Raw genomic sequence first — 26883 nt, forward strand, 5'->3', positions numbered from 1 at the left:
ATGAGGAACCCTTTAACTCCTGAACTTGCAGCACCTGCCCTGCTTTGATGAGCAGAACACTCCATGAAGGCTCCTGGCCTGATCCCATGAGGTTTTATGGCAGACGCCCAGGCAGGTTCACAGGGTGCCTTAGGGGCTGCAGCAGCCCAGTCACAGCCCGGTCGCCATTCGGTGGGAAGGGGCGGCCCGGGGGGTGCTGGAGTGCGGGTTCCTGGAGGTGTTTAAGGGAAGATGGGACGTGGCGCTCGGTGACACGATGGAAGGTACAAGATGCTGTTCGGTCAGAGGTTGGACGCAATGATCTGCGGGGTCCTATCCCACCTCATTGACTAGAATTCATCTCCAGCCTGTTTTTTGAATTCTTTGGGCAGTAAATTCGAGTTCCGACGCCTGTATGAATGGCCGTTTCTGACCACAAGTCACGAAGGGCAGGGGCCCTGTCCCCCAGCCCTGGGCCGGGCGGGAGCAGGAAGGCGGCCCCAGGCCCGGAGCGGAGGCCCGGGAGCAGCGGGCAGGGCGCGAGGCCGCCGCGTGCGGCACCCCCGCCTCAGAGCCGCGCTCGGCCCGCCTGAGGCGGCTCCGCCTGCCCCGGCCCGGCCGAGCCCCCGCCGCGCCTCCGGGCGGAGCGCCCCGGGCCCGCCTCCGCCGGGCCGGCTCCACCTGCGCGGCCTCGGGCAAACCCCACCCCCAGGCCGGCCCATGGCGCGGGGCTGCGCGGCCGAGCCGCTTCCTGCCCGCGCCACACCGAGCCGCGGGACTGGGGGCCGCAGCTCGGCCGCGCCATGCGCGACTACGACGCGGCCACCGCCTTCCTGGGCGAATGGGGCCGCTTCCAGCGCCTCGTCTTCTTTCTGCTCAGCGCCAGCATCATTCCCAATGGCTTCAACGGCCTCTCCATCGTGTTCCTGGCCGGCACGCCCGAGCACCGGTGCGTCGTGCCCCGCGGGGCCAACCTGAGCGGCGAGTGGCGCAACGCCAGCATCCCGCTGGAGCTGCGGGACGGGCAGGCGGTGCCGAGCCGCTGCCGCCGCTACCGCCTGGCCGCGCTCGCCAACTTCTCGGCGCTGGGGCTGCGACCCGGCTCCGACGTGGAGCTGGAGGCGCTGGAGCAGGAGCCGTGCCTGGACGGCTGGGAGTACAGCCGCGATGTCTATCGCTCCACCATCGTCACCGAGGTGCGCGGGAGCGGGAGGGGAATGCCGGGCAGCCCCGGGTGCCGCGGAGAGCCGCGGGGTTATCGCAGTGCCCGTGCAGCTCCGCCGCCTTCTGGGCTGTCTGCCGGCACATTGATCTGCTGCTAAACCCACCACGCCGAGTTTATTTTGAGGTCTTCTGTTCACTTTCATTTGCATAAGAACGAGGAAGGAAACTTTTATAGTGAGGGTGGTGAGACGCTGGAACAGGTTGTCCAGGGAGGTTGTGGATCCCCAATGTTAAAAGGCCAGGTTGGATAAGGCTTTGAGCAACCTGGTCTGGTGGGAGGTATCCTTGTCCATGGCAGGGACTAGATGATCTTTATAAGGTCCATTCCAATCCCTTAACATTGTTTCTATAATGAGCTTCCAAGTACAGCCTGTTTCCTTACCAGCGAGACTGGTCACACTGTGCAAATGCTTCTTGGTTCATCAGGTATCTGTGCAAGGGGCTGGAGCAGGGTCAGCACTGGCTTCAGCTTGCTTGGTGTGACAGAGATGTCTCTTTGAACATCAACAGTGTTTGTTTTCTTTCTTTAAAAAATAAAGGTGGTAGAACTCATGGAATCACAGGGTGGTTTGTGTTGGAAGGGGCCTTAAGGAACATCCAGTTCCAACTCCCTGGCATGGGCAGGAACACCTTCCACTAGACCAGGTAGTTCCAAGCCCTGTTCATCCTTGCCTTGAGCACTGGTAGGGATGGGGCATTCATAGCTCCTCTGGGCAGCCTGTGCCAGTGTGTCACCACTCTCACTGGCTGGAGTCATCCTGAGTTGTGCAAGATACACGGGTTGGGGAGGCCTGGTTTGATGCTTTATTCAAAGGACCCTGAACTTTGCTGTGTGCCCACAGTGCCTCTGCTGTGTCCCTGTGCTCACGTGCTGGGACAGGTCATGTTTGTGTTTGTGCAGGTGTACAACGCTTGAGTCAGGTCTGGGGTGTGGGCAGCCTACCAAAGGTGAAGCTGTGCTGACTGTCACTGCTTTCACAAGAAAGCTGTCCAAACCCACAGGGGCAGGTTGACTTCAGAAGCAAGGAAATGGATTTTGAGAAGTACTTTTGAGGAATACTTGAATTTCAATACAAGTATAGGCCTTTTTCAGAAGGCTTACAAAGTTTGTACAGTCCCATTGCCTGAACATGAGTTTCATGGAGCTGGAGCTCCATAAAAAATCTGCCGTCATTTCTTGTTTTGCAAACTGGATTGTGATCACTGTTTGGGTAGTGATGGGTGTGGGTACTAAATGTCCATAAACTGATCTGGACACAGAGGACTAAGGTGACCTGGAGAACATGGAAGAGGAGCCATGGCAGCACAAGGGAGGATTAGAAATGGGGACACAGGAGTTGTAGAAAGCTCAGTCAAGGGTTTGAATGATTCTGACAAGTGCAAGGCATTGCCTCATCTAAAGAATTGCTGTCTTACTGGAGAGGAAAGCTGCTGGGAATGTCTCAGCTCCAGTGCTTGCTGAATGCACTGTTGTGAAAGGCTGAGTGCTCTCAGGGCAGTGTAAGGCAGTTGGCATCTTCGTGGGCAAGCCTTTCACAGGGGGGCACATGGCTGTTGTTTGAGTGCTGTGCTAAGATGGTTACCCTGGCTTAGATGTGCTGCCTTGTCTTTAGAGCTTCACTCAGCTTTGGCTTGATGTTAATTAAAATGCCTTGAGCTATTGGAGTATTGTCCAGGAGTTTTACAATCTATAAGAAAAGGGAGCTGCTCACATAGTGCTGAGACTCCCCAGCCCTGGCTCCTCGTCTGTGTGACTTGGCAGATGTCCCATGTCCGTGGGAGGCAATGTTTGTCTGCCCAGGCATCATGCACTGAGGCAGTATTTTTTTTTTTCTCATCTAATATTAATGCTTCTGAGGGAGTTTTGCAAGAGCTGTGGCCTTTCACACACTTACAGGTTTTCAGTGTTTAACTTGTTTAATTTCTTGGCCTGGTGGTACTGCTTTCATGATTAACTAATCTTGTGTTTAGTTGCATATCTCTAACTTGTTGAATAATCATGAGGACCTTTGTCCCAGATTTCCATAGCTGACACTGGGAGGGGGAAGGGGACTTTTTTTTTTTTAAGAAAGGTTTTTGCTGAATCTCTCATGACTTTAGAGAAACCTTGTTTATGGTTCTGCTTTTCAGGGGAGACTTAAAACATTCAGTTCTCTCCCACTTAAAGAGAGACTTTATTTTCTCACAGACTAACAACAGAAGGTTGTTATTAGCCAGTCTGCAGTATTTAACCAGCTCTGGTGTAACAAAATCCCTTTCTGTCTTTTACTTTTTGAAATGCTGTAGCTCAGGGCATAAGAAGGGCTTTATTTTGGCTCAAGAAACCGTGTCATTCTAATTCCTCCATAAGTCCTGTAAAAAAATGAATGTAGGAGTAGTAAAAGTTCATATATGGTAGTAAAAGGACTAAACCAGGAGTAATTAAGGGAAAAGATTAACTTCTGCCAGTCATGGCTGTTATGGGGCTATACCAGGAGTAGAATTGAGCAGTGGAGTTAAGGGCATGAGTGCACTAGAAATATGATATAATGAGGTGTTAGATGATACATCAGTCAGAACATTTTAGTTCACACAAGAGTAATTCTTAAACAGTGAACCATAAACAGATGCTGAATTTTGGATGCACTTATTCATCCTCAGCTTCCAAAAAGGTGTTGTCTTGTTCATCAGTTTGAAATCAATGCAGGTGGTGTATGCCAGATTTGCATGCTTTGTGTCTGTTTTGCTATGGGCAAACTTTAGGGCCTGTTGGCTTTTGCAGGGGAAGGATGCACATGGTGGGACTTGCCAGGTGTCTGGAGGCTGGTCAGGTGCAGGGCTGTGCTCCTTCCTGTGTGGCTGTTCAGAGAAAGTTCTGGGCAGAGATGAGGGCCCAGAGGTTTCCATTCTGTACACCCCAGGGATCCAATGCCCTGCTGTGCTGTCACACCACAGTCCCTGGAGATGAGTGGGTTATGCCAGGGCTTCAAGAAGCAAGGGGAGGCTGCAGCAGTGACATGTGCAGGACACTAATGGGCTCTGGGGCACAGCTGCTCATCCAGAGGTTTCTATGTTCACCTGCTGGAAGGCAGAGGGATGTATTGTTTCACTTTGCCAAAATAAAAACACAGGCTTCTGCGAGACATTGTAATTTATAGAGTCATAGAATCATAGAATGGTTTGGGCTGGGAGGGACCTTAAAGACATCTTCTTCCACCCCTGCTGGCATGGGCAGGGACACCTTCCTCTAGAGCAGGCTGCTGCAGGAGTGGGGCCAGCAGCTGAATTTAAATCACCCCTGTGTCATCCAGGATCAGCTCTCACTCAACTCTTCATTAATGTTAGTCACCTCCATTATTTAACATCTTTTAAAACAGGTGTTTCTTTTTTATTATTGTAGGTTAATGTCTCCTTATCGCTGTGGCTGAAGTTCATACTCATAACTTTGCAGCCACGGGAGCTGAAAAAGCTTTTTGCAGCTTTGCAAAAGCTTAGTATTGCTGGTCTTGTCAGAAGAAGGAAAAGAAAGTCTGGGTTTCATTTAATAAGTAAATACAAATATCTGACAGATATACAAAAGTGTTTGTAAAATGCTGGGTTTTTCAAGGTGTGATTTAAAAAGCACATCATGCAGTAGTGTTTGAAATTGTACAAAGTACAGCTGTTTCTGACATCACAACATAAAGTAAGATCAATATTGTTAAAGAATAATAGGCCTACAGTTGATATTGTTAAATGGAAACAGTGCTCTTTTAGAGGCACTGTGGACAGTTAGTGACAAAGTAAAATTCCCTTCATGTTGCCTTTACTTTTAAATTCAAACTCACCTCAGGTGATGGCAGTGCCCTGTTTCCTTTTTCTCCAGCCATCTCAAAAATGTGATGTATGGGGAACAGTTCCATTTCTGCTCTGGAATTGTAAAATATTTGGCAATTTCCTTCCTGTTCTATGCAAGCTTTATTGCTGCAAAAATGTAAAACAACTAGAGGAGGGAAAATTAAGCAGAATGCGTATTTGTAGACACAGACTTCTGTTTGCTTTAGATAATAAGTTTCAATGTAACATCTAGACCTTTTAAGTATTTGGAATATACAAATGTGGTTTTAGAGGAAAGGGTATTTAATAACACAGCTTTCAAGTAAGCAGAGAATACTTGTATGGATATAAACAAAATCAGATTCAGCATCAAAGGTTGTTAGTACTTGGTTGTGTGACTGAGAATTTTTGAAGAATCTGCCTCTACTTGCTGAGAGAAGCAAGTGGAAGGAGGGAATACAGGGTACTGGGCCAGCTTCAAAAAGTCTTGATTTTTGAAAAGAAAATATTAATACTTGGAACTGGCCTCTTAATTTTTCAATTATGCATGTTATTCTGAGCAAGACAGGAAAAGAGTTTTAAAAAATAAAGGAATGTGAAGACACAGTATCTTGTAGCTGTAAAAATTGTTTTGTCTATAAGGCATTTCCTTGTAGGACAGGAGTATAAGCAGATGAGGCTCTTGAAGGTTTGTATTTGTCACAGTCCAGCTTTGTTTTGGGCTCTTGAAGTGGTACTAGGGAACGGTCTTGAGTTTGTGGGAGGGAGGAGATCTGATGGAGTAATTTATAGAGTTTTTTTTCTTCTCAGTTTTGTCACTGGCCTTGCCTTTCTAGCAAGGGACTTGGAGACATGGTTCCAGGCAGCTGGCATGTAAGAGATCAAACAGAACTTGGAACGTGCTCTCCTAGAGAGGTGTGTGAGTGATGGCTGTAAGTGCCTGGGACTGTTTGATACTCGGGCCCCAGACCTGGGCTTGAGAATCAACTGCTTCAGTCCCTCTCCTTTTTGCTCCCCCTTCCTTCTGACCCAAGCTGTCCACATCCCTGGCCATCTCCACAGCCTGTCCTCTTCTCCCCATCCCCTGTTCCCAGCTGTCCTCACCAGCACTGCCATCAGCCAGGGATCTGCTTACAGAGGTGCATGAGCACAGCTCAGTCCCAGCACACAAGTGAGCATTGTGCTGGGTGTGAGGCTGCTGGCAGACATCACCCCAGCCTGAGGAATTGCCTGGGAAGTAGAAAAATCACAAAATATCTGTAAGATGAGTAAGAAGACAAGTTTAAACTGCAACAGAGGATGTCCTAAAGTTATAACAAAATAGATCAGGAATGCTGTGTTCTGTTGGGTACCAGTGCTGAGCAGCTGCTCTTCGAAAACAGAGTGGAAATGTTTTTCTTGTGTTTGAAGCCCAGATACCTTGCCAAGGTTAACCTTATCTTGTTCACTGGGGCAAAGGCTGTTACAGCTAGCAGGCTAGTTCAAAAGAACTAGATACTAGCTACTAAGAAGTGAAAATAGCACATGGTTTTAGAGCACTAGGTCACGGTATTCTGTGTCCAAACAGCACGACCAGCAGCAGGGGTTGATTAGTAACTACTCCTGGGACACTTGCTCTTTGCCATGCTGATCTAGCAGGGTTGCCTTGGTGACTTCCTCTTGGACAATGTGCAGTTGAGGGAAGGGTATGGTTGCAAAATGATTCTGGAAGGATGATGCCATCATCACTGACAAGCAGTATAATAGATCTTATAGGTGTGTCATTAATGAGTTGAAGACTTTGACATTTATTTACTGGGGCAAAGGGTGACAGACCTTAAAATCCCTTTGTTCTAATTATTGTGCTTCTGTGGAGTCTGTAAACAACTGGTATTGTACAACCAAGGTAGTTCTACTTTGGAAATTTGATGTTGAAGTTCACTTTGATGCCTGGTTCAAGTGGTCTTCAGCATGACAGCTCCTCACTGTGCTTTACAGGGAGGCCAGAAAAACAAGCTGGTAATCATTGCCACATTTGAATGCCCAGTATGTTTCCACCTGCCAGTGCAAGAAGGTTTTGGCAGAGCTGTGCTAAACATTTTAATACCGTGAACTTTTTCAAGAAAGGTCTCCACCTCAGTGATCTGAAGGAAATGTTTGTTATAGGACACAAACGTGCCAGTGTTTGGAAATCCAAGTGTTGTTCAAGCCTTGTGCCAAAGTGCAGGGTGTAGGACAGATGAAAGGAGGTGGTGGACTCACAGGCACAGGGTGATCAGCTGGAAAGTAATGATCTATTTAGTAATGACAGACTAATAACCAAGACAGGTTTTAGTTCTGTTATTGAGGATGTCTGACTGCAGGAGTTGATGCAAAGATAACTTCTTATGAGTAGGCAAGTCTTTAAACAGCAGGATTTGTATTTGTGGTGTTTGTTTCTCAAACAGGTGATGGTAGGTGTTATCATATAAAGGCATATGATAACCACTGAGACCTTTGGCCTGTATAAATTACAAATTTGATAACAATCATTTGCTGGTATTTCCCAGTTGCCAGGTATATTTTACTGAAGTTTCTTAGCTGGCTTAGCCTCTGTGGTCATGACAGGCTCAAGCTTTCTTTGATCTATAATGAAGTATAGCTTTTGTTGAATAATACAGATTTCACTATGAATGTTAATTATAGTTCACAATCTAAATGATGTTGATAACTGTAGTAAGTTCAATTCCTTACCATGAGTGGGATGCATTTATTAACACACTGGAAAGCCACAGCTCTGGAAGGAACTTCTGTAGTGATGCCTAATGGATGGTGGTGGTGGGATCTGCTGGAGCACTGCCTGGAGTGCTGGTACCTGAGCTCCAGGTGCTGTGAGGCTGGAGAGGCCTGGGGAGGACATGTTGAGCTTATGAAATCTGATAGAAGGAGAGAATTTTCAGACATAAAACCACAAACAGATTTATCAATGGCGGGGTTATGAAATGACCTGAATACAGTTACAAATTGGAAAAAGGTGAATATTGACCTTAAAAATAATAATTACGATGACTGTCTTATAAATATAAGGTAATGTAAGGGCTGACAGCTAGAGTTAGACAGCTGATGAGAGTGTAGCCTGTGTGAATGACCATAATTCATCTCTGGAACAGTTCCCAGTTCTAATTCAAAACTGGATGCTATTCCATGAAATAAGCGATGGCTCCGTTGCATTTTGACACAGGAATCTGGCAGTGGAAGGCCATTGCTGGTGTTGTTCATCCTGTGCATAGTTTTAAGTGATCCTCCAGCCTTAAACCATGGACTAGGATGTGGTTCTGGTGTGACTGTTAACAGGCTGAGGGCTGTGAGATTCCTGGAGTCAAAGGCTTGGTGCTGAGGAGATGGGGCTGGCAGACAGTGAAACAGGAGCATTCCCACGTGTGGGAGCTGGAACACACAGCAACTGCTGTGTGTTTATCAGGGAGCAGATCAAAGCATGGAAGGGTGTTCCCTTCAATGAATTGAAAAAAAAATATACTCAATTATTTGTAACTGGGGAACAAAGAGGATTAATTATTCAGGTCAGGGTGAATATTTTCATTTTGGCCTTTTTAATACAGGTTAAAACCTAAAATTTTCCATTGCTAAGACATCAGAAGGGGGCTTGAAGGAGCTGTTTGAATAACTATGCTCAGGAGGGTTTGGTCTCACATCTGTTGCCTCTCAGTTCCTGTCCTGCAGGGCTGCAGCACCTGCCCTCTGGCAGCAGGTACTGGGAGAGCTCTGGGAAACTGGTTTTATGTCCTCTGGTCAGAACATAGCTATGAAGGAGGGGATGAGGAATCCCTGCTGGGTTTCGTCCTTTCTTCTAATATTTACACATTTTTTCCCCCAGAAAACCAAAATAGAACTAAGAGTCTTTTAATAATAGTTGTTTATGTAGATGGAAAAATAACACGATTGCTGTTTCAAAAACATCTGACTGAACTGGGTAGGATCTTGAAAAATATTGAAGACTTTATTTAAAAAATATTTCCTTTTATTCTTCATTTTTGTTTTAATCTTGGAAATCTTTGTTTGTTGGGTGTATATTTCAATTTGTATTTTAAAGATTCTAATTGAGGTTAGTTAGATTGCCAGGGAAGAATGAGCCATCTCCTGTCTCTCAAAACCATATTAAAATGTAATAAAAAGGTATTGTTGTTTCTATAGTTCTATTGTTCTTAAATTAGGAATGTGAATTTTTAATGGGAAACATTACTATATGCAGGGAAATCAAGTTTAGAAACTATTTACAAGGTCATGCAGTGACAAGCCAAGGGGGAATGGCTTCACACTGACAGAGGCCAGGGTTATATTGGATATTAGGAGGAAATTCTTCCCTGTGAGGGTGGTGAGGCCCTGGCACAGGTTGCCAGAGCAGCTGTGGCTGCCCCTGGATCCCTGGCAGTGCTCAAGGCCAGGCTGGATGAGGCTTGGAGCAGCCTGGAAGGTATCCTTGGCCATGGCAGGGGGTTGGAATGAGATGGTCCTTAAGGCCCCTTACAGCCCAAACTATTCTGTAATTCTGTTCTCATTCCTTCCAAAGCCAGCTGAGCAGAGTTTAGGAGGGAGGGGAAATCCTGTTTATTAAAAGACTTTCCAATTCTCTCTCCCTGCAGTGGAATCTCGTATGTGACAACGACTGGAAGGGACCCCTGAGCACCTCCCTGTTCTTTGTGGGTGTCCTGCTGGGATCTTTCATCTCAGGACAGCTCTCAGACAAGTAAAGTATATACACCAGAGCTGCTGTCTCTTTGATGCTCATTTGTAGGCATTTCTTTAATATCAGCTTTCCTGCTAGTGTCCTGCAACTACTAACATGTCTGTTCTGTGACTGTCTAACCTGAGTGTACACAGAGTGGGTAGAGAAATGTGCTGAGCTAGAACAGAATGTTACAAAGATTGTTTGTAAGTGTTATCTACATCTGCTTGTTCTTGCAACAAAGTCACTCTACAGCAAACTGTTTTTTTATGCCAGAAAACAGGTGTTGGAGATGAGTTTTGTCTGGAAAAATCTGATCAATGACATTCTCTTCTATTTACTTTGGACTATGTTCAGAGGGATCCCTGACACTTGTTCGTTTGTTTGTTGTTTTTGGTTTTTTTTTTTAGTTTAAACTGGGATTTTTCTTTCTATACACCAAAGCTGCTCTTTCTCATAATCAAATACAGCATTTAAGTCCAATGATCTGTATTTGTGGAAGCATAAATGCTGTTCAGCTGTACTCCAGAGAAGCAAGTCTTTCTTGTTTATCATTTGAAACTGGGATCACTGACTGCCAATAGCATCTTCCATTAAAAAAAAAAGACACCATTAATTTCTGTGATGCCAACAGTTATTTGTATTTTGTAAAGCTCAGTTTTTCTGTTTCTCTCCCTGGGATTTGCTGTGCATTGTGTGCTGTCTTTCTCATTCCCTGAGAACAATATGTGGTTCCCTAATTTGCTGGTACTTGAAAAGTTTCTGTTTCACTGAAACATAATCTCCATGCCACAAATCTTCTGGCATCATTTAGGGCCTTTTCATAGCTGCCTATCAGGATGGACTAATCTCAAGCTTAGAAAGAATGATCTTTAAAAATTAACCAGGCCTCCTGTACTTCTCTCCAAAGCTATATGTTATGTTTTTTGTCCAAAAAAATGGGGCAGGCCACTGGGCAGGCCAGTGTTTGCTCTCTCTGTGATCCTGCCTTCTGCCTGGTACCTGCCCTCCCAGTCCTGCTCTTTCCCCCTGCAGAGCCCACAGGCTGCTGCCAGCCTCCACACCCCCATCAGTGCAGCCTTGTTTGAGGTCCAGCAGTGTCCCTTTGTCACCTCCTCAGCCTTCTCTGTTAGGAAGTCACCACTAATGAGCTCTGGAAGCCTCTTGGGTTGTGTCCTGGAGTGTTCAAAGCCCTTGTGGTGGGCAGTGCCTTTGGACATGAGAGGTTTCCTGTGGTGCCCTGCAGCAGGTCCTGTTTGCTTTTTTCTCAGCAGGTGGCTGCAGCAGACACCCAGCACCCTTATTGTCCTCCCTGCTAATCCCAGCCCATGATCTCAGCTGGCTTGTCACTCATCCCCAGGCCCAGCTCCATGGCCTCCCACATGAGGGGTGATTCCCCTCTTCCCTGAGTCTCTCCCCACCTTTTCCTGGTGATGCTGTTGCTTCAGAAGGTTCAGGTGCTTCCCTCCAAAGAGCTCCTTGTCTGCTACAAGGATCCCTGAGTGTCTCCCATGGTCACTACCCAGCAGGTGAAGCAGGAGCTGTTCTGATGCCAGAATCCATGAGCTTCCTTCCTTCACACTCCTGGCAGTCTCCTGCAGCTCCTTCCCCTGGTGGCACAGATCCTTACCAGGTGCAGGTATGGAGCCCATCCCTGCAGGCAATCCCTGCAGCCCATCCATCCATCCATCCATCCATCCATCCATCCATCCATCCATCCATCCATCCATCCATCCATCCATCCATCCATCCATCCATCCATCCCTGCAGCCCATCTCTCCCTGCAGCCCATCCATCCATCCATCCATCCATCCATCCATCCATCCATCCATCCATCCATCCATCCATCCATCCATCCATCCATCCATCCCTGCAGCCCATCTCTCCCTGCAGCCCATCCATCCATCCATCCATCCATCCATCCATCCATCCATCCATCCATCCATCCATCCATCCATCCATCCATCCATCCATCCATCCCTGCAGCCCATCCAGTGACTTGTAGCCACTGAGGGACACCAAGCTCAGGGTCAGGAGCTCCCTCTGTCCATGAGAAGGATGCTCCAGCAAAGCTGCCTGCAGTGTTCTGCACTGCAGTGAGCCTGAGACATGAAGGTTGACAGAATATTTGGGGGTTTCAAGTAACAGTTCTTTGTGTAATGCCCGTGACACCAGCTATAGACCTGCAGCTCAATGTGGACTTTGGAGCTGTGAAACCTGCACTTAGCACACCCTGTCCCAGCAGTGTGGGGCTGCCTGGGCCAGGACAGCAGCAACCACTCTTACAGCAGCTTGACAGGTTGAGTTTAGTTTAATTTCTTTTCTCCTTGCTTTTTGGGGTTTTGTTAGTACTTCATCAGGAGGTCTTCTAGAACCCCTTAATTTTGTTCCTATTTAAACCAAAGAGAATGAAGATTGTGGCACGGGATCACTGACTGCCAATAGCATCTTCCAAACCTGAGTTTTACCTCTCTTCCAGAAGCCTTTCTTCTTCTTCTTCTTTTTTTAACCTGTTCATCTGTCAGGGACCATGTGCTCCTTGGAGGAGCAGAAGCATTGGATACTCTTGCACTTTAAGTAACTTGTTCCTGATGCTTTGTTTCCAGTCAGTAAGAAAGGAATGGTGTTCCAGCACATACTTGAAGATGACTGAACTAGGCAGCCCTTAGAATATTAATTTCTCTTTGCCAGTGATGTTTTTAATGTGTTTAGAATAGTTGTGCCTGTGTTGCATTTCCTGAACCTCTGCTTTTTGCAGAAGTTTTGTATCTCCTTAACTATGCATGTAAGTAATTTTATTTTTCTATTTCTGTAGATTTCGTTCATGATGTTGTTTAATCATATTTTTTTCCCTTCTCTTTCTTTTTTTAATCTGTCCATGGAAGGTTTGGCAGGAAGAATGTGCTGTTTGCAACTCTGGCAATGCAGACTGGCTTCAGTTTCATACAGGTCTTCTCTACCAGCTGGGAGATGTTTTCAGTGTTGTTTGTGCTGGTTGGCATGGGACAGATATCTAACTACGTGGCAGCATTTGTTCTTGGTATGAAAGTTCTGCTGGTCACTGCATGTGTCCTTTCATCATGTGCTTTTCCTGCTCCTTTTCAGTACTGACTTAGGGTTGATTTGTTTTGCCAAGCAACACTGTTAAGAGTGTGGCCTCACCATGCATGAATAACTTCTCTTCTCCTTGGAAGCTTCCAGCTGATAGAGGTGCAATTTGAATTATTTCTATGGTTTGCTATCCTAAAAGAGGCAAAACCCCAGAAACTATTTGAAATAAAGTCCATCTTCTAGTGGGAGAGATAATACATGTGAGACATGATTTCTTGGTGATTGGAGCTAGATGATCTTTAAGGTCCCTTCCAACCCAAACCATTCCATGATTCGATGATTTTTCTGGGATTTCTGATTCCATTTCGAGCCTAAATACCTGTTTCATTTAAAAGTTGCAAAAGAACCAAGATAGGTAGAGTAATTTTTATAAAGTATTCTTTAAACAGCCTATAGTAAAAATTTAAATGTTGTCATGACTTCTGCTTTGTATACTTTCAAGCTAACTAAGACCATATTTAATTATGGGGATGTGAATTACCTCATGAATCCAAGATTTAAAAAAAAAAAATCATGTACAGTGACCTCACTGTCCAAAGTACCAAATGGTGGCAAGAAATTATTTCTGTGCCAAGGACGGTCAGTTCAGGGGTGAAAGCAGTGCTTAGATAACCTTACTGCATATAGCCTGCTGCAACTGCTGGCATCTTCTTTGATTTCCATGGAAACAAGAAAGATTGTATTTTTTTTCTCTGTCTCTTGATTTGCAGGTGCCAAAACATTTCAGAGGAGGGCACTGGACCTCTGTTCATGCATTTAATTCCCCTGGCAGTAGCGTGGTCTTTGTGACCAACATGAATTCCATATGTCTATCCCAAAAGACAGTGAGGATTTTGGCTTTTATATAATCTAAATAGTCTTTTAGAAGGTAATACAGGTTGGGAACTTACTTGAGGCACCTTTGAATTATTCTTTAAAGAACCTGGTCACTCTTCATAAGCTGGAGAGGATTCTGGACATCAAGCTACATTTAACTGTTGAAAATGTCAGGTGATTTAAGCTCCTCAGGTAAAATGTGAGATTCTAAAAAGATAAAATTACAGAAATGTGAGCTACATATTGAGCTACAGAAACACTGTGTGGCCCAGTTCTCATTCTTTTACACATATAATTACCTCCATTGGTGCAGGATCACAGCATGAAGCAACTCTGTGGTGCCTCCAGCTAGACGACAAAGTGCTACATCCTGCAACTCTGCAGTGCAGTGTACTTCAAAGCCAATTGCTAGGAGTATTTTTATTTAGTGACTTGGTTGCTATTAAGTGAAAATCTAATAATCCCTCTGCTGTTTTGAACAGGCACAGAAATCCTTGGCAAGTCAGTCAGAGTGCTGTTCTGCACGCTGGGTGTGTGCATTTTTTATGCCTTTGGTTACATGCTGCTGCCCCTGTTCGCGTTCTTCCTCCGAGACTGGCGGATGCTGCTGCTGGCGCTCACCCTGCCCGGCCTGCTCTGCATCCCACTCTGGTGGTGAGTACAACTCACAAGGCTTTAGTCTTTAGAAGGTCCTGTCTGCAGGTTTTTAAGATGATGAAGCTAATGAAATTTAGGAATGGGTAGGTGAAGGATAGATGTTGTGTCCTTTACTGTCCCAGCTGTTTAGCTGTCGGTCTGTGGTGTTGTATGTGATCTGACTGATGCCTGAAAAACCTGCTCTTCATGTTCTGTAGGCTTCTGTAAAATTAAGTGTTGCACATGCAAAGAAAGCAAAAAAAGGTCAATGAAACTCGGACTTCTGCACCAACTGAAATCCACAGGCTTTTAAGTATAGGTGTGAACTAAGGGCAGAAGGAAAAACCAGATGTTCTGGGCAGTGGTAGGGTGACACAGATATGACAAACTACAAAACAGTACTTGCACAGCTGTGGCACTTCTGTGTTTTTTGTGTAGCTGTTAAAATACTACGTATGAGTGGCATGTAAAGCTGAAATATTCCACGTGGTGGTGGTGTTGCTTCACTTACAGTGGCAGCTGTGTTTGTGCTTCCATCTCGGTTCTAGTGCAATCCAATGACTGGGGAATTCTGCTCTCTGATTTGCCTTTTTGTCACAGAATTTACAGTTACTAATTTTATATGTGTTGGCATCTAAGGATATGTTTCTTAACCTACAGCGTGCTGCTTGTGTGTTCACATTTCTGAATTTCTTAAATTAATCCCATACTTGGAATGTTTGGATTGCTCTTTTTTCTGAGTCACTGTTAATTCCTTCAGCACTTCTGAAATCCATAAGGGCATATTAGTCTGGTCTTGTTCCTTACACCAGTCAGATCTTGTAAATCTGATTTCTGTTGTCACTGCACTAATTCCTGCAAGATGTGGCATGTTTAGAGATCTTCCTGCCTGGAACAATGTGTTGGTCCCTTCAGCAGCTCTTTCTGTGGAAATGCAGGCTTATTATTGTGAACCTTCTCTGCAGGATCATTCCAGAGTCTCCACGGTGGTTGATCTCCATGGGGAGGTTTCAGGAGGCAGAAGACATCATCCGAAAAGCTGCAAAAACCAATGGCATTACAGCCCCTGATGTAATATTTGACCCTAGTGAGGTAAGTCTTGTTTAGCAGTCCAGTTGTTTGCTGGACTTTACATAAAGCAATTAATTCCATACAGATGAATGGAGTTATGCCTGCACTGCATTCTGTGCTTCTCAAGTGGGTGAAAGATCATTGTTTTATGCCGAAAAGCACAATACCCTTTCCCTTCATTGCAAAGCCTTTGTGGTCCCATTCCCACAGGAATGCCAACGTGCATTCTAATGCAAACATCTTTTTCATCCAGTTTACAGCTGCCTTTTTTCCTTTTTGGCTCTATTTTTCAGGGGAGGATAATGAATTTGAGGTGCCTATTGCTTAGTGATCTAAATATTTGCACCAAACAGATTCTGTGTTAATTCAGTCTGTAAAATAACTCTGTATGACACAGGGCTAATCCTGACCAGTGACATCGGAAAGATTGTTATTCTAGTTCATACTCAACTTCAGTTACAGAATTTACAGTTAGTGATTTTATATGTGTTAGCCTCTAAAGAAATGTTTCTTAACCTCTACAGCATGCTGCTTGTGTGTTCACATTTCTGAATTTCTTAAATTAATCCCATACTTGGAATGTTTGGATGGCCTTTTTTCTGAGTCACTGCTAATTCCTTCGGCACTTCTGAAATCCATAAGGGCATATTAGGATTCTAATCCACGTTAGAGAAAGCAAAATTTGAGCCCCTTTCAGATGAAGTAGTGACAGATATCTTTCCCATATCTTTCTTCCTACATGCTCCTGTTTTCTCTGGAAATCTTCCCTTTGTCTAAGCTGAAGGGTACCTTTAAGGTGCAGAAGCAGTTCCATAGACATTCAAACATGACCTCAGAAAGTCAAGACAGACAAACTGTTTGTATATTCCAGGAGAATGGGCACCTCGACAGAATCTGTCTGGGCAGTTGCAGGCTGACAATTGACAGTCCTTTAAGTGAAAATACATATAATGTATATAATGAGTATAATATACTTGTTGGCTTTTGAAACAGCTTCCCTTGTGTTGAAGTTAGCAGAGTACAGACAAAGCTGTTTGTGCAGACTTATTAGGAGATAGTAGGGCAAACATCCTGGCCTTACTGGAACAGAAGAAGAATGCCAAGAAAACACACTCCTTCTGATACCTTTTCCTCTGGATCTTTGTTAGAATACATATTTTCCTTTTTCTTCTTCTTCTTTCTCATGCCGTGGCCATGAGAACTCATCTATTGCCAGCACTGCAGCAGGAGAATAGAAAATAAACTCTGGCCCCAACATCTGCCTAAGATCACTGTTTCTGGAATCTTCTCTCTTGTTCTTGGAAAGAAACACTGATGGGTTTTCTGTCTCTGAATGGGGTTGGATAGTGAAGGAGCAGAAGGCAGGGGCAAAAATAGGGATTTTATTCCAGGAAATGCTCGACAAGTAGAAATGCTGATGTTGCAGCAGGGTGGGCTGGAGAATGTGGTGTGCATTTAGAGACATTAGCACATCAGCTTTCAAAAACATACTAACTTTCTGACCATCAAAGGAAAATGAGCTTGATGAACATGGAGAATTCCTGTCCATCTCTTTCCTTTCTAAGGTAAAAGTAACATTGTGGCCAAAAGATCAGTGCAGAACTCCTCTGCATCAGTGGTGTGTTTATGCTTTCTTATGTCTGCTATCTGAGAGCTGGAAAGCAGAAGGCTTACAGCCTCTTGAGGGTTTAGTAAGCATGTTTATGCTGCAGAGAGGTTCTCAGAAATCTGGCTGGCCTTTGCCTTCCTCATTTGGAATGTGTGTTTGGGATGGAGGAGCCACCCGAGCTTATGACTGGAGAGTCCCTCGAGCCTGTGCAGCTGGAGAGCAGCAACTGCAGAATTTTGACTCCAGAGATTTCAAGCCAGTTGAGGTCCAGCAGGTGATGAATCACAAACCAGCAGTGGAGCACAAACAGGGCCTGGTTGGTTAAGAAAGGATAGAAATGTTTAGATTATAAGTTTAATCATTTTCGTTTCCCTGCCCTTCTCTCATAGCTTCTTGTTTGAGCCTGTCCTGGTAAAGATTATGTTGTCTGCTTATCCAGCTCTTAAAAGGCAAGGACCCTTTTTCTCATCAACAGACTAATTGACTGCATATTTCTCTTCCTGGTTTTGTTTTATGGTTTGCTTGTTTCTTCTTTTTTTTTTTTCCTTGTTTCTTGGCAACAAGTAGTGGCATGTGGAAAGATCATGTGATTTATGAGAAAGGGCTATGAGCTGTGAAGTGACTACAGTTTGTGTGATATAAGTTTGGCTTCAGGCAGAGTGAAAGCTAACAAAGGTAAAGGACAGTTTGGCTTTTGTAGAAAATGGGATTGATGAAAGCAAATACACAGAAAGTTGGTGTGTACCAGACTGCTATTTCATTATCCAGATCTTCAGAACCAACTGTCACTTGGAAAGAATTTTCATGTTACTGCAGAGGTTTGAGAAACTCAAAGTTGCTTTATCAGAGCTGATAGTTTTAATCAATGGATTTTGTCCTCTTAAATCACCTTTTCTATATTTTGAAAAATCTTTTTCTCGGTCCTCCTCTTTGGGAGTCTAAATAAAGTCCTAATAAAAAAAAAAATTCTTTTTTACCGTCTTACCAAGCACAGAACTTGTTCTCATACTTTGTGGATGAATACCCTTGCATTGTTTACATGGAAGTGATTTTATGTTGAGAGGCTGGAAAGTTTAATGGGGAAAGGAGAAGATTGTTGTCTTTTTGTTTACATTCTTAGAAGATAATCTCAAAAACAGACTAGATAATGATGGGCACTCTTCAGCTCATTAGCCAGTTTGTCTCAGTTTAAATACGTTACTCTTAGGTCCAGCTTGAGAAGTCATTGGCTACAATTTATTGCAGCAAATCTTGTTAATTGTTGCTGTGTCTGCAATGGACAGTTTATCACTTTGTTTTCCTCATATTTGAAGACTATGCTGTGTCTTTCCAGATGTCCTTGGTCTTCTGGCCCTTAGGCTAAAGAAACCCTCTACTTTTTTTCAAATGTCTCACCATCCTTGTTACTCTCTTCTAGTCTGAGTGCAGTTGATTCTCCAGATGCAGTGCTCAAAACTGGATGTAAGAACCCTTCCAGTAGTGACATATAAATCGTGAATTATTGCTGTTGCTAATTCAAGTAACAAAAAGCAGTTGTTTTGTGAAGCCTCAAAGAAAATCATTACTACAGAATGTGCTGAGCTGGAAGGGACCCACACAGATCATCGAGTCCAACTCCTGGGCCTGCACAAGACACCCCAAGAGTCACACCTGAGAGTGCCTGAGAGCATTGTCCAAGTGCTTCCTGGGCTCTGTCAGCCTTGGTGCTGTGACCATTTCCTGGGGAGCCTGTTCCAGTGCCCAGCCACACTCTTTCTGATAAACATTCCCTGACTCAGCTTCATGCAGTTTCCTTGAGTCCTGTCACTGGTCACGAGAGTTAAGAGTTTCAGTCTAAATTTTAAGTGACTTTAAATTAGAGAGGAGCTTCTACTTTCACAAGTTTGGCTCTTACATGTGTTTTGTTACAAAGTTCTTTCAGTAGATCAAAAGACTGAGGTATAAGTTGGTGGTAGGACTTAGTTTCATAATCATTATTTTTGCAGGAAGTTAAAAGTTCCCATGTTTTGTTGTTTGCTCTTTTACAGCTACAAGATGTGAATTCCCAGAAGCAACAGACATACACCATTTTGGATCTAATGAGAACTCGAAATATCCTAACTATCACAATTATGTCAGTGCTTCTTTGGTAAGCAAGTGTGATTTAGGAGTATGTAACTTTAAATACTAAGATATTCTGAAGAGATACAGACAAAACCAACTCAAAAATCAATGACTAGCTGGCTAAAACAACAAAATTCTGGTTACATAGGTTCTTCATTTTGGTGGCAGTGTAGAAACACATCTGGGTTGGTGTTCCTTTCTGAACAGTCAGGCTTATCCTGAACTGAGCAAGAATCCAAACAGCTGGCAGTGGATGTGTGGGAATGCTGCCTGATTCTGGGCCTTGGGGAATGCTCTTCTGACTGTAACAAAATCTTTTTAGGGGAATGAGTCATACCCTACCCCCAGTCAGAGAACTTCTGCCCAGGGATCTGAACGTGATGCCTGAAAAAGGGGAGACTCTTTCCATTTCTTTTGTATTGGCTCTTAAAGGGATAATGATGCCTTTTAAGTTCTCATCTGAGATTTCCCTATATTTTCCTGATATCTGCTTTGTCTACTTGTCATCTTCAGCTTGGTTCTCATTAGCTGAAGCCATGCTTCATGCTCAATTTGATTAAATGGTGATTTCCTTACCAGAAATCTCAATAAAGCTGTAAACAGAGAGAGTAACTGAAAACCTGCCAGAGGCTGTACAAGTGAGGTTTAATTAGTGCATGTACCTAATGACCAAACCAAGAAGGTCCCTTAAGTGCTTGGGAGCCAACTAAGTTTCTATGCTGTCTTTTTGGACAATGTTCCTGTTCCTTAGTGAGGCACAGCCTCAGAGTTCAGTCCACTGACCTGCCAGCACATACAAGATGATGTGGCATCTTAGGGCAAAGGATGAATTGGCTTATATTTAAGCCAGATTCTCTGGCCCATAACCAAGCACAAGGCCAGGCCATAAACACACTGAGAAGGGAACTTGTGCAAAAAAAAAAACAGCTTGAAAAGAAGGGTAATGTTGGTTCCTTGGAGAAATGTCAGTAAGGTGCCTATATAATGTCTTCCTGCCCAAGTCCAGTCACTGACTCCCATGTTTGATTGGAGGTGAGACTGTCCTACTCCTCATCTGCTTGATGTGGGGCAGTAGCTCCTGGGCACAGCCAGCTTTGGGTGTGTGGTTGTAGAAATCAAAGGCAAAACCTGTTGGAACAGCATTTCTGGGAGGATGAAGCAACTGAGAGAAGCACTGACATGACAGTATGTAATCCATTCGAATGGATTCAGTAACCCATTCTGAAGGGCTTTTTACCACATCAAAAATCAAGTTTTATGATAGGCAAGAAGAGTCAAGGAGGTACAGTTGACTTGCACACTCTTACCTCCTCTTGCAGAAAAATATTTGGTTAAGCTGGGCAATTTTTCACTATTCTAATTTATATGTCAGTGACCTAATCTCCTTTAATTTAATTTCCTAATATATAAAGACATAATATCTTGTGCTTCCTCACAGCACATAGTTTTCCAGCCCATGGTACACTGATGATATATTCTGTGTCATTAATTAAAAGTTCTCACCAAAAAGGGCTATAAAAGAAGCAATATTATCAGCTTTACATAGTGCTGAGTGCTTTGTTAATTTTGACTAAGTAACAGGCCCTTAAACTATTCCCTTTGCAGGGTTTGCACCAGGGATGAAGAAGTTTGGCTTCTTGGCACCCTAGGATGTGTAAATACCACTGAAGTTTTTCTACAAAATATATAACTATATTAAGGTTTGCCAATGTAATGAGCTGAGGCAATCTGCTACCAAAAGGGAGTTCCAGCATTACAGTTTGTATATAAAAATAACTCCAAGGAACACAGGGTGTGAAAAACACTGCAGAACTACTTTTGAGAAGAATGGCTTAGGACAGGGCACCACAGCAGCAGGAGGTAACTCTCAGCTGTGTCACTTCATGCTTCCCAGGTACACTAAGCAGCTTTATTTTAAGCAACTTTTAAGAAAACACCATGAAGGCTTTTCCAATATTCAGTGAGGAGGAGGAAGAGCTCATCTTTTTTCAGTGGTGCACTTGGCGCTGTGCAGTGGTTTTGCTCCAGGTTCTGTTACAAGGTAGATGCTGGTGGAGATGAAGTGTCCAGTGTTCTGTGCCTCATGTTTGCACCTGGACATGTCCTGATCCACTGCCCATTATTTCCTTATTAACCACGTTATACTTGTTGGTAAAGCTTACCCCTCTCTACCCAGCATTTCCCAAGACAGGACAGAGTTTGTCTCCAAGGCCAGCTGTGTATTTCTCTGGATTACATGGAAGCCAGCTGTCATCTGGCACAAAATTAAGATGGCAGTGTTCCAGCCACCAGTCTCTGTCCTGATGCACTGACCAGCCCAGGCAGCCAGGCATGCCATTGTCATTTGGAAGCTGCCCAGCCAGCTTGGGGCATGGCAGAGAAAATCACGGGCTGCTTGGGCCTGCCAGGATGCCATTCTCCTCCCCTCTGACTTTACACAGAAAGCATGGAGCATAATGACCCAGAAACAATGCTCTCCACCCAGAGCTCCCTGGTAAACATAAAGGAAAGCTGCTGTAAGCCTCAGAAGCAGTAAATTTCAGTAGCTCAGACTTTCAGGTTAAGGCTATAAACAATAGTAATGGCAACTATTGCATTACTGCAGTGTGAATGATCATTGCTTTCTTCCCAGGGTAATATATTTTCTTCTTTGAATTCAAGAGCAGTCTGAAAGATCAAAAGCATCTGCATGGTTTAATTGTTGACTTGCTGTTTCTGAAGTCAGCACTTTAGCTGCTTCAGAAACGAACAAGTCTGCCAGATCCTGAATTTACCCTACACAGCCATTTCTGTGCTTGATGGAAATGTGGAAGAGGTTCATGGCAACCTGAGGAAGAAGAGAGATTTGTTTGACCCTGCTATTGTTTCTTTCAGGATGATAATCTCAGTTGGCTATTTTGGACTTTCTCTTGACACACCTAACTTGCATGGAGACGTGTATGTGAACTGCTTCCTGTCAGCAGTGATTGAAGTGCCAGCCTACATCATCTCGTGGCTGCTGCTGCGCAACCTGCCCCGACGGTACTCAATGGCTGCTGCGTTATTCTTGGGAGGCTGTGTTCTTCTCTTCATTCAGCTGGTGCCCTCACGTATGGAATCATTAGTTGATCTCACATATCTATGATAGGTGAGGTGCAGTACCTTGCACGGGGTAGATGTGGAGGAAAAGTGTCCTGAGGGGACTCAATGCAGACACTCGTGTCCTATCTTTGCCCCTCCTCCTTGGCTCTCAGTAAGTGCCACAGCAGGACATTCAGACTCAGTGTGAAAGGTGGGTCATTGCCTTTGGGATCTGTTGGGACTAGAATTGTAGTCCAATTTTGCCTCTAAGCTCCATCTCTGGCAGGGTGTCCTGGTAAGGCCCAGGTGTAAAACCAGGACTAGACCCACCAGAATTTGGTAATTTGGTAAGAGGAAGTTACCAAGGGGCTGCAGAACTCACTTCCCAAAGTTGTTGACTTTAGAGCTTGTTTAATGGAGTCATTGTGGAAGTATTTTTGATAAGCAGAGATGTTTGTACTGAATTAGTGTTGATAGTTAAAATAATGTGGAGCTACTGGGAAGGAAGGCCAAGCAACATTTATTGGATCATTTATTGGATCTCAAACCATACATATCTTTAGTCCAGTTAGATTAATAGGGCTATGGAGTCATTACTGATAACAATATTGAATATAAGGGGAAGTAGTGTTGCCTAGGACTCATTTAAAAATCAAAGATATACAAAAGAGAATGGGCAAGAACTGCCTTGCTTATTTTATGCAGGTAATATGTGTGCTGCATTCTCAGGTTTGGTGGTTTTTTTCTCCTGTTCTTTGAGTTAATTGGACACTGATATGATCTGTTTTGATTTCCAAATCTTAACTGTCCCAGTTAAGTCAACCCAACTTCCTATAATTAAATTATTATAGCTAAGAGTGTTAATGAAACTAATAATGTAGCTAAGAATGTTAATGAAAACCCAGTTTTTTAGGAAACATAAAATAAAATTATTTGTTTCAAATGTTTTACTTTGTTCACTTCATTAAAAAGGGATATATGGCATTTTTTTGCAATAGCAGAAGTCTGGCCCCTGAAACCTGAGAGGATCTCAGCAGTTCTGACTCTGTTCTCCTTGTTTTTCACTTGGCAGGAAGCCCTGTTCTCAAGAGAAAATGGAAGCGTTGACTTCTAGTAATTTAAAAAAGAAAACATTTAAAAAGAACATTGCTTATGTTTGTGGATATTACAGGGAAAAAAAGCAGATATTGGAGTTAATTAGGCAGGAGTTACACAAACACAAAGGAGTTAAAGGATACAGTGAATTGCAGGAGCCTAAGTCCTGACTGTGTTTGGCTTTCAGATCTCAGTGTGCTGTCTATTCTGCTGGTGATGTTGGGCAAGTTTGGAATCACCTCTGCCTTCTCAATGGTTTATGTTTACACGGCTGAGCTCTACCCAACAGTAGTAAGAAACATGGGAGTTGGAGCAAGTTCCATGGCCTCCAGACTGGGCAGCATCCTCTCACCTTACTTTGTTTACCTTGGTGAGTTACCTGGGCTGCTGGAGAGATGCTCCAGAGACTCAATTCTCTTGCCTCAATAAGGACACTCCTTACAGCTATTTATTCCCACTGCCTTGAGTTCCTACAACCACAGTTATAACAACATAACTTTGAAAGTCAGGCTGTCATGGGGGTTGAATGGTTTTGTTTCTACTGAAAGCACAAACTTACACAGGTAAAGCCCTGAACCTTGGTACAAACATTACCACAGAACCACAGAATGGATTGGGTTGGAAGGAACCTTAAGTCTCATTGCATTCCACCTCCCTGCCATGGGCAGGGACACTTCCACCAGACCAGGCTGCCCCATGCCCTGTCCAACCTGGTCTTGAGCACTTCAGGGGTGGGGCATCCACAGCATCTCTCAATTACCAGAAACTTAGAGCTGATGCAGCTTTTTTTTAATTTGTTTTGTTTCTTTCTTTTCTTTTTTTGTGTTTTACATAGGTGCCTATGATCGATTTTTGCCTTACATCCTGATGGGGAGCCTGACTGTGCTGTCAGGAATTCTCACACTGTTCCTGCCTGAAAGCTATGGTATGCCTCTTCCTGACACCATTGATCAAATGCTGAGGGTCAAAGGGTAAGTGCCACCTGCTTTAACATCCTCTGCTCTGAGGATTGGTTTTGCCTAGGTATGGTCAGAGGGAGAGGCTGGTTTTGGTAGCAAAGGCAGCTCTCTGTTGAAAATACAAAAGCTTAGCTGAAGTCTTAGTCCCTCTTCCCAAGTGTAAATGTTCATGTGTACATCTCTCAGCTCCAAATTTATCATTTGACTCTGATGACTTAAAAGGCATTCCTCAGATGTACTTTTATTGAAAGTGTGCTGTTTTATCAATGTATAGGGACATGTAGTAGGTCCTGAAAGTCTCCTAAGTGCTGGGGAAGAGCTGAACTCTTCCAGTTTAGTTCAGCTGATCTAAAAGGCACTGAGAGCATTTGGCCTTTTGCCATGGCTCTGATTGAAGATGACACATGAGCACAGATGTGGTGTAAGAAAGGGACCTTTTCACATGAAGTCAACAGGATATTAAAATTAGGAGGCTGTGTTCTTTCAGACACGACTCAGTTTTTTTTTTCTAAGTTCTCTCATCTGTTTTTAAAGTTACTTTATTTTTTCTTTCTTCATTTAGGTTGGAATACAGGCCTCCATCTAGTAGCACAAGGGATCCCAAGGAGGAAGAAGAAAATCCAGAGATTTTTAAAAGCACAGCTTTTTGATGGAACTCCTATGTATTTCCTGGTGGACTGAAAGTTAAATGGACTTTTCTTCTAAAATTTATCCTAGAAAGGGCTAGTGACAACACTTTGTTTTCTGTAATTTGAACCTTATTTATTAATTTAAACACCATGTTCCCTACATTCTCTTTTTATATGAACATAAATACTTTGTAGGCTTCAATGAGATTTTTCAGCCATGGTTGAGTTCATGCAGTAGTACCATGGAGCAGAATCTGATCAGTCTTTTGTAACTTTACACATATAGTTCAGCTGAAAGATACTTGAAAATGAGTTCAAGGGCTGGCAATGTGCCTGGCTTCTTCAGAGAACCTCCTCCAGAGCTAATGCTTACATCAAGAGGTAAAAATGGCCTGGAAAAGTTGCTCATTGCTTTTGGTTCCTTGACTTCTGTTTGTGGACAGGAAACTTATTTATTGTAATGAAGGTTTATGACAACGTGATCTTACTCAAATGACTTTGCATATGCTGAATTTGTTACCAAATTGAGAAAGATGCAAAGAAAGATTTTGAGAATTAATTCTAACCTGTTATGTTTTAACTCAGCATAGACTGAAAGGATTGTCTTGCACAAAGTATTTAGCACTGAAATTTTGTTCACAAAATTCACTTGATTCCAATGCTGGATTTCAACTGTACCTTCTTGGTGAAGTTGTTTACATCTGACCTTGGATATGGCCTTTTTTCAGGCTGGATTCTAAATAATGCAAATGGTTTCACCTGTGTGTAGAGGGAGTGGTGTTAGTTTGGCATTCTCCCTTTTCAATGTGTGGTGAAAGTTTTTTGTATAAATTGTTTTAATGTTTTCTGTGCAATTTGGATGATGGAAACAATTATCCTGTCTTTGTTCTGTGTTTTTCCCACTCATGTACACATGCACACAATTAATATATTTAGTTGTAAATTTTTATGTTAATCATGCCACTGCAGTGACCTCCTGGTAGAATGTACTGAGAACAAAACTCAGAATATATCTCTGACCCTGATTCTCCATCTTCAAGTGTCAACTATATGATTGCTGTGAGGTCTGGTCATTCTAAGTTTCACTTAACTTATGTAATCAGTGAATTGCTTTTAAATTGTTTAAAAAAACCCAACAAACCCACAGATCTTGTTGTCAGTCTGCCAAGAAACTGTTCCTTGTGTTATGGAAGTTTGGCATTACCTGTGTTTCTTTAAATACACAATATATATGTACACAGTCTCATTTGTGCTATGCTGGTTACAGTGTGACAGATGTGAGTGGTGAAAGGTTTCTCTCTCATGGCACTTGTGTTTTGTTCTGTCTTGTTAAATTAAGACAATAATAATAAACAACCTAAACCTTTGTAGCCTGAACTCTCAGGGTCCTTACTCTACTGCAGCAGCTGGTTGGGGAAGTTTTGCATTTTCTTATGGTGTTTAAATATACAGGTGCTGTTGGCTGATTCCAGTCTTTCATTAATCAATACCCCAAATTGTGACCTTGGTAACAGACTCCAGCAATGGGACTGATGTGTACCTTGGACTGCTTGTCACAGGAAGAAAGTAGAAAATGTTGTATAGACTATAGTGGTTTGGTTAAATTCTTCCTAGCAGTGTCTTGAGCTCTAGGGTTTGCTTCACTTTTCCTGCATTTTCTCACTTTTTATTTAGGATTTTCATTTATGAATGCAGCAGGGAGCTGACCAGTGTCCCCGGGTCAGAGAATGATACCAAAACCACAGTATTGGCAGCTTTTCCAAGGAAAAAAATGCAAAGCTGGGGGCAGGTTCAGTGTCACTCCTCTTTAGTAGGTTGACAAGCCCTGAGCAGCAAGTTTAAAATGCACTGTGAGATTTGAGGCTACTGCCAAAATTGAGAACCTGGATTTTACAAGCCTCACTGTACATCACAGGACAGCCTTGACATGAACAAATACATGTCAGGGTAGTGCATGTAACAGCCAGTCCCCCTTGCCCAAAAACATGACCTGATTTGTTAGGTTTACAGCCTTTTTGAAATATTTATTGCAAGCATGAGAGTATGTTGTAAAACATAGTACAGATATTTTTCTTTGTAAACCTTATGTTTAGG

General features: G+C 43.5%; 1 protein-coding gene across 1 annotated transcript; it reads left to right on the forward strand.

Annotated features, from left to right (window-relative positions):
• The first annotated feature begins 718 nt into the window (after positions 1-718).
• LOC136563011 (organic cation/carnitine transporter 2-like) lies at positions 719-26166 on the forward strand. Its single transcript, XM_066560148.1, has 10 exons — positions 719-1175; positions 9618-9721; positions 12586-12740; positions 14110-14281; positions 15229-15355; positions 18971-19071; positions 21921-22135; positions 23389-23571; positions 24037-24172; positions 24723-26166. The coding sequence occupies exons 1-10, from the start codon at positions 783-785 to the stop codon at positions 24808-24810; spliced, it is 1674 nt and encodes a 557-aa protein (XP_066416245.1). The 5' UTR covers positions 719-782; the 3' UTR covers positions 24811-26166.
• The last annotated feature ends 717 nt before the right edge of the window (positions 26167-26883 follow it).

This window comes from Molothrus aeneus, chromosome 15 (genome assembly GCF_037042795.1).
Source record: "Molothrus aeneus isolate 106 chromosome 15, BPBGC_Maene_1.0, whole genome shotgun sequence".
NCBI classification, from domain to species: Eukaryota; Metazoa; Chordata; class Aves; order Passeriformes; family Icteridae; genus Molothrus; species Molothrus aeneus.